This window comes from Aegilops tauschii, chromosome 3 (genome assembly GCF_002575655.3).
Source record: "Aegilops tauschii subsp. strangulata cultivar AL8/78 chromosome 3, Aet v6.0, whole genome shotgun sequence".
NCBI lineage: Eukaryota > Viridiplantae > Streptophyta > Magnoliopsida > Poales > Poaceae > Aegilops > Aegilops tauschii.
Genome location: NC_053037.3, coordinates 76,627,350 through 76,635,322, shown reverse-complemented (window position 1 = coordinate 76,635,322; position 7,973 = coordinate 76,627,350). Strand labels below are relative to the sequence as shown.

The window sequence follows — 7,973 nt, the reverse complement described above, 5'->3', positions numbered from 1 at the left end:
GTTTTCAACCATGCAAAACATATTAATATATAAAAATATGAAGCTCTTATTGATTATTTATGTGTCTCGTCAATTGCTAGCCATTTGCAGTTGCACGGGTTGATCACTAGTTGTTATTAATGATGAAACAATGTCAATTACCAATACTGATGCCAAGTGTGACATGCCTATTAATTATGACAAAAATCATGATTGGTATGACGATTGTCATGCATCTTATGATATTGAAAATCTATCTGGAGCCGATGAGGATTAGGCGGGAGGAGCAAGATGCACGGACTTGTATTATCACAATGTTGGCGTTAACCATACAACATGCTCCTTACAAAAATGCAACGAAATAATCAATACAATTATGACACCAAGCAACCTTTTTTTGGCTTTGAAGCGTAACTTACCCCTTGATTGGATAAGTTTTGACGATTATTTTGTATTATACTAGGAGGAAGAAAGAATCTCTATGCTTGCATAATGGACTAGGGTAGGACCACACACAGAGCAAATGAATGAAAGAAAGCATTTATGTTTCAAAAAGCCAATGCATAAAAACAAAGTTTAATGTCACTCATACATTCCTGGAAGCGAGCACGACACATTTGTTTAACTAAAAAAAGATACATTAACATGGTGCCAATCTAAGTAGACTGCTCTTGATAACCATTCTAACATGACTGGCATTATTGTTGCAAAAGCAGTGTGCAACTGCTACTTTTGTATCCCCTTTGGATGCATGCTTCGTACATCTATTCCATTGGGTCAACAAAAAGCATTCTTATAGTATCCTTGATCGTCTCTGAATTAGTGTATGCGTCGGTATGCTTGTACATGTTATCCACAGTTCTTGAAAGGTCAAGTATAATTTGTGGCACAACCATTGGTTGATCTATCAATTCCAAATAATGTTTTAATATATCATTCCATGAATTCTCAATAAGTTCCTTTATCTTTTCACATGCGTCATATTTTGTCGTCTCATGCTCCTTCATGTAAGATTGGATAGTAGATGCACAGTGGACCCCTTGTTGCTCACGCTGCAAATATATAATGGTAGAAAGTGTCAATTATGTTTTAGTACAATAGTAAGTTTAATCACATATAATGGTAGAAAGTGTCAATCATGTTTTAGTACAATAGCTAGTTTAATCACAGGGAAGTTTAGAAGGCCTCTACAAGAAATTAAAAAGAAGACATTTGTGTTCCAGTTTGCCCCTCCTCACTTGAGATCTCATAATGGAAAGGGCTATGTTTCACCTTTCTTTAGTGAATTTATTTGCTACCATCGATCAAGATACATAAGACAAGGAAACTTGTAACCATACCCACATAGCAGCCGCTGTATATATTACACATGACAGACATTTTTCATGGGCCCCACTATCTACGACCTATGCCATCGTATTCATCGTCATGCCTAGGTCAGGCATGCTTAGGCCAGTTTCACTTCAAGCTTGCGTAAGCTAAGCAAGATTTAAAATGGTTATAGCTTCCATTTTTTTAAACAATTGTCTGTTAAACTTTAAATATTCTAGCTATACCATAACAACATGTGGTTATCATAATGTAAGCATGCAAAAAGGTACATATGTGCCTTAAATTGTAATAGTAAATATGATTGAATATTCATTGTGTATAGCTACTTCTTTAAACACATGACAATAATTATGTTGAGATAGCTACAACACTTTGCCAAGATGCATGCAAAATATTCATTTCAAGTCAAGTGCATCTCTAAGAATGTGTACCTCTGTTGATGCCATGTCGTTCGTGAGCCGTACAAATATAGCAAAAGACTTGAGAAGTTTTGTCTCGCTAGAAAGCCAATTGAAAGTCTCCGCATTTATGTCATCCATGCCAACGAAAAAAGCACATGCTACCACAGCTGTACCAATACTTATCGTTGAAACTTCAAGATGTTCGCTAATTTTCTTCGGCACATATTTTTCATCACGCCATTTTAGTTCAGCGGTGTATGCTTGAACTAATTTCTTGAACTGCATTGTTTCAAAATTAATCACCCAAAATGTTTGTAATATTGCTAAGAATTATAAAATGATTAAAATTGTTTGAAACAAAGATACCGAAATTGAAATTATCCATTGTCCATCTACATGTTTGGTAGACATAAAGTTATCTTGTCATCCAAAACTTCAACAGTTACATTTGCGGGGAATGGATATAATAAAAAGTTACTAGGGAATATGATTTTTCATGAAAAATATCAACATTAACGCTAACTGTTTCATGAAAAGCAATACCATTTTTAGTGAATTATTGTAAGTAATACTATAATTTGTTGGAAACCTAGTACAAACACAGCTCTGATACGCACACTAGAGCCCGCCTGCCCCAAACACAATGTACACAAGCGTGCACACCCTAGCCCTATGAGCTCCTCTGAGAGACTAAGCCAACAAATCTTGAGATCAGTGACCACAAACAACTTGTAGTCGATGGGAACGTCGACTCCCAATGAACAAAAAGCTTCGAATAAATCCAGTAAAATGGAAGCACCCTTTCAAAGTATAGGACTCGAACCCCGGTTGATAGGTTCACCATAAGGAATCTAATCTTCCGAGTTATGCTCAATTCGTTGATACTGTCAAATTTTCAAACAACATATGGGAAACTGAAAGATAATTATTGTCACAAAAAGTCAATTGGTGAGTTAGTTTTGTACTCTCACGAAATGTTTAAAGGTGTGTTCTATTTTGATAAGTCATATCTTGTTCAAAAATTGTATCTGATAAAATCTGATTTTTCTAAATTGAAGACCTTGTCTCATTTCCATAAAGTAAGTTAAAATTACATACATATGCGAACTATCTAGGTTTATCACATGACCTACATCCAAATTGTTTCATTGAAAGTACATCCAATTCCCTAAATGGATATTGATTACTAACGACAATGTGTTGTGGACTAATAAATATGTGATTCAAATGTATAATTGTGTTTAAACTCTAACAACTAGAGAATTAATGTTATTAGCAGTCACCCAAATGAATAAGAGAAGAAGAGACCACACTTGATGATACAATTATATATTTCAATGGTTTCTAATGATTCAAGTATTATATTGATTATAGAACAAATTGTATCAAGAGTGACACATCTTATAGCCGGTGACAAAGCTTAGCATTGTTGTAATGCTTAACCGTTATCACCCGTAACCGCACAAGATTAACTTCCCGAGTGTCTGTTATTCACCACTAGTATATGGAGCAGAAGCTTGAAATTCTACGAGTCAAAGAGTTTAGTGGAAACACTATCCTAGTACTCCCTGCATTCCCTTATACAAGGCAACTTCATATTTTTTATCTAACTTTCACCATTAGTTTTACCAACAAAATGTGAGTTATATGCCACAAAAAGTATGTCACTGAACGCACATTTTAAAGCACTTTCTAATGATATGTTTTGTATGACATATAATCCATATTTTGTTGATCAAAATTATGAATCAAAGTTTCACACGAAAAACAAGTGGCCTTGCATAAGGGAATGGAGGGAGTTTTTTTCTACAATACTTATTTCAAAGTTTGAATTATCTAGAATTTCCATCTAGATTGATTGGTCATTCGATTAGTTCAACCAAGACTTGGTTTGAATCTTAGTACACCATCTCATTATTTTTGTATAAGTGTTTGGGTTACGTCCCAAATGCATAGGGCTGGAATCGCAACTTGTATCCTACCATCTATAGCTGTTGACTTAAGTTTGATATGTATGTATGTATGTATGAGTGCTTGAGTAGCAATTGCAATTTGGATCTCGGGCAACATCACCCGGGGCCACATAATAAGGGAATGGGATTGTTGCAATAATGACAATTTCAATGTGATGACTATTTATAACTGGCTCTAACGCTAAGAAACACGAAGCATACAAAAGGCTCATCTGGTCGGCATAGTCCTACATGTTCTAAGTTCCACTATTTGAAGCGAAAGTTAAGTATTTTCTCTTGTAGACTTGCATACAGATCTATCAAATTTTAATTTATTTACTTAAAGTATGTTACCATTTTTACTTTGTATCAGCCTAACAACATCAATAAAATATAACATTTCTAGTCTTAGCTAGATCATGGTATTTCATCTTGGCGGCACACAAACGACCAAATATTAGTAAGAGAATGCATATTAAAATAAACTAAGTGCACATTTCAATATGACAAACTAGTTTTCTGTGGTAAAATATAATACTTGCCGATTCTTTAAGATAAACCACACGATAGCTCTTCTCAGGTCCTAAATGCTCCTCAAAAGAATGAAATGTTTCCAACAAATATAAGTAGATATCCTTCATGTATTCTGGAAGCACATCTACTGCACCTTCATCCCACCTGCATTGCACTATGTTAGACCAAACTACTACTTAATTAATAAGGCAATATTCATGTTGCATTTAAAAAAAACTTCAAGAATGAAATGAATTTGTGTTTCTACAAAGATTTAATACAGTTAAATGAATAATTAATAATGGTACTTTCCTTCATATCTTATACAAACATCGCTCCATGACGATGTCCCAATTTCCACTTTAATGTTTGCATGTGTATTAATAAATTGTTTCTTGTACTAGAAATACCATTATCCAATGGTACTACATTTTCTTGCCAAAATGGAATTACTTATAGTTCTAAAATATTTATTTATTTATGGAGTTGTCGTGTAACTAGTGTGTGAGGTACAATGTATATTACGTAGACAACTTAGTATAACTATTTCACTTTTTCTAAAGAAAAATTGTATTAAGACACAAGGCACAACAAATATAGTAATATAGCTAATATGCCATCCCAATAGAATTATGGACGCCATGAGGACATACCCCACATAATTCATTCTACTTATAATGCGACACTTCACTATTTCTTTTGTGTTTGTATGACTTGATATTACTATTTATCTTCATGCTTATTCTAATGTATATTTAGTTCATATATTAAAACTATTATAAAACACATATATTATAATTATTAGAAAAACTAATTTGTGAAGGGAAGGAGGATTTAACCTATTAATTGCTTCTGCAAGTTGCATGCTCTCTTCAGTACTACCATAGGTGTCCAATATGTCATCTATTATAGTCATGAAAGCAGTGATCTTTGTTGCTATAATACGAGAATAAGAATATTTGCGATTGTAGCTAGTTCCATTTATCCAAAAATAAGTTTCTACTATTCTGTCTCTTATGAAACTCAAATTTGGCCCGACTTTGAGTTTCTGCCACCACCTAGAATGAGCATAACATAAGTTAGTTAGCATTCTTATGATTAGAAGAAAAAGAATACATTGTAGAATAATTTCAAGAAGAGAATTATAAAAAACTTACAAGGTGACCTCTTTTAACTCCTCACAGAAATGAAGTTGCAGAATATTAAAATTCAATTTTGCAAGCTCCAATATGGCTTCATTTCGTGTAGCCTCTTTTTCATAACAAGGTATGTAGCTTCTTGCTTCTAATATCCTAACCCTTCTAAAAGGAGGTGTAAGAAGTGCAGAAGACACTTCCTCTACAAACGGTGATTCCAAATGTACTAACGCACCAAGGAGGTGTTTTTTAGTGAAATAGATTGCCTTGTCAAGTACTTGCTCTCCCTTGGTCCTCATATGTGCTGCACTATATAAGCTCAATAAACTATTTGTATCGGATTCAAAGAAATCTCCTTCTCTGTCTTGAAATTTATTGAATACATCTGCAATGTTTATTGAAAATGGACATTAATAGTAATTAATGTTTGATTGTTATATATCTTGGTTGTGTGAGTTTATGAGGCCTTACCAGATGAGACATCATATCTATTTTTCCGCAAAAGATAAAATCGAAGTGAAACCAACTGTAGATTATTATCATCATAATCAGAGTTCAAAACGACATCTAGTAGTTCCCCGATCTCATTCTCATAGTGGTAGTCCAAGCCAAGTCGTTCAAGCGAGAGTATAAGCTCCATTACATTTTGTATTCCATTTGACTCTTTTATTACTGTTCTTACTTGCTCCAATAAAACTTCCATTCTTTCTCTCATCTGAGGTTGCTGCAATAATATAAATGGTATTACTAATCAATCATGTGGACCACTAATGCTTTGCATCATAGTGTTCGCCATAATGCTACAATTTCAAGAACTGCAATGAACATGACACACCATTAAAATATCTTAACAAACTAGACCATTTATTTCTAAGTTAGTTGATTCTTATTTTTTAGTCAATATTCTAACCATTTATTATCAACGTGATGAAATTTGGATAGCTAAACATTCAAGATATTATAGCAACTTTAGTTATAGAAATATGCAATGAGGCAGTTGCATGGTTTTACAAATAAATTTCAAATGGTGTGCAACTCTTGGTTTTATGATATGCTACTTGGCCAATTTAAAAATAATAGTTGCTCTCAAGTAACTACGGAAAATTCTATAAGAAAAACATTCTTAATTAATACAAATAATGGTAGAATCTTATTTATACCTAATATGGTGACTATTGTTGTAAAAGTTTCGACCCAGAAAAATAATTCTTTCACACATAAAAAGATGTTACAACTAATTAAAACCTATACCCATCACACAGTAAACGTTGCATATCATCGAAACAAATCATGGGTGTTTTCCGGCATTTGTTTGTTGAAAGCTGTTTGTGATAACAAATCCTCACGATAGTGCAGACTGTCATTTAGAAAAACAATTTAATGTTGCATTGTACTCTCTCCGTCCTGGTTTATTAGACCCCCTTGTATTTTGGGCCAAATTTTGACTCTAGATTCGATTTACAAAATATAAGTAATATTTCAAAAAAGAATTATCGTTATATTTGCATTCAAAGGAAGTTCTCAATGACACCATTTTGCTACATATAATTCATATTATGTTACACAAATGTATGGTCAAACTTGGGCTCGAAATGTGAATGTGCATAATAAACACGGACGGAGGGAGTACACATATTGTATTTTGTGTGTACAACGTGGCATAGTGTAATTGTCATGTTTTGACGAGAAGAGCTAAATCATGAGTTTACTTAATAAATATGGTAATTTTTCTTTAAAATTGGGTCGACGTGTGCATGCATGCATGTTTGCTGTTGCCCTGGTTCGGCAAATTAGAAGTCATTTGTATATATTCACTAAATAAGCCGATGTCATGCAAAAAATCTTTCCACGACCCTATAGTTATCTCCAAATGATTGTAGCATCTACTACTTTATATGTAGTACTACGAGTATGTACAGTAATACCTGCCCTGAAGATTGTGGCTGGTGTGTAAGGAAGTAATCTCCCCACAAAGTCGGGTGAAAAGTTGCCATCGTCTCCTCCTGGCCGGAACAGTCCGCGTGAGCTGCTGCCATTGAGTTGTTTGGATATACAATGATTCGGAGAACAAAATGAGAGGTGTATTTCAAGTGCTATGTGGAGGTGCTGGTATATATAGAGATACTCATGCCGACTTCTACCTTTTGTCCTTTTGTTGGTAAAAAGGGACATCCACATAAATATTACTAGTAACATGAAGTCTTTGTACGTATCAACCCTCACTATTTGCATCGTCTCAGGGTTCAACGTTTACAAATCAAGTCAGGTCCGGAGCAAAGAGAGAAAATAATATAATGGATTAGTTCTGGGCCTGCTACAACAGACTCACAGCCGGCTCACACATGCGCGGGGAGGAGTACCTGGTCTAGATTCTTCTCTATCCTTGTTCATTTATATTTTCTTGGGATCAATTGAATCTACGATCCGTCTAACATTTGTGTTCCCGGCGACAAGATCTTCAAAACAATAGCAATATCGAAAATTTCGATTCATTGGAACTTGGTGACAGTTTTATGCAACCTTTGCGAAAATGTTGTGGTTACATGAGATATTATATGTATTATATTATATTGTGATAAGTCTATTTTCTCAGAAAACAATTGGATCCTACTTATAATTTTGTGTAACTCGTATATGAGACTTGTGGCACCAGATGAACA

At 34.2% G+C, this 7,973-nt stretch overlaps 1 protein-coding gene across 1 annotated transcript; it reads right to left on the bottom strand.

The window, feature by feature from the left end:
* Nucleotides 1-743: 743 nt before the first annotated feature.
* On the bottom strand, nt 744-7,349 carry LOC109775459 (beta-sesquiphellandrene synthase-like). The gene is made up of 7 exons (XM_020334209.2): nt 7,239-7,349; nt 5,785-6,037; nt 5,335-5,698; nt 5,017-5,235; nt 4,207-4,342; nt 1,743-1,991; nt 744-1,031 (listed from the first exon to the last, which is right to left on the bottom strand). The coding sequence occupies exons 1-7, from the start codon at nt 7,347-7,349 to the stop codon at nt 744-746; spliced, it is 1,620 nt and encodes a 539-aa protein (XP_020189798.2).
* Nucleotides 7,350-7,973: the final 624 nt, after the last annotated feature.

What these genes read in the sequence shown, in the direction of transcription:
- LOC109775459 (XM_020334209.2), bottom strand. Translation starts at nt 7,349, where the DNA reads ATGGCAGCAGCTCACGCGGACTGTTCCGGCCAGGAGGAGACGATGGCA. An exon ending in GAGTTAAAAGAGGTCACCTT is followed by an intron (nt 5,236 to 5,334) that starts GTAAGTTTTTTA and finishes TGCTCATTCTAG; the next exon opens with GTGGTGGCAGAAACTCAAAG. An exon ending in CTTGCAGAAGCAATTAATAG is followed by an intron (nt 4,343 to 5,016) that starts GTTAAATCCTCC and finishes AGTGCAATGCAG; the next exon opens with GTGGGATGAAGGTGCAGTAG.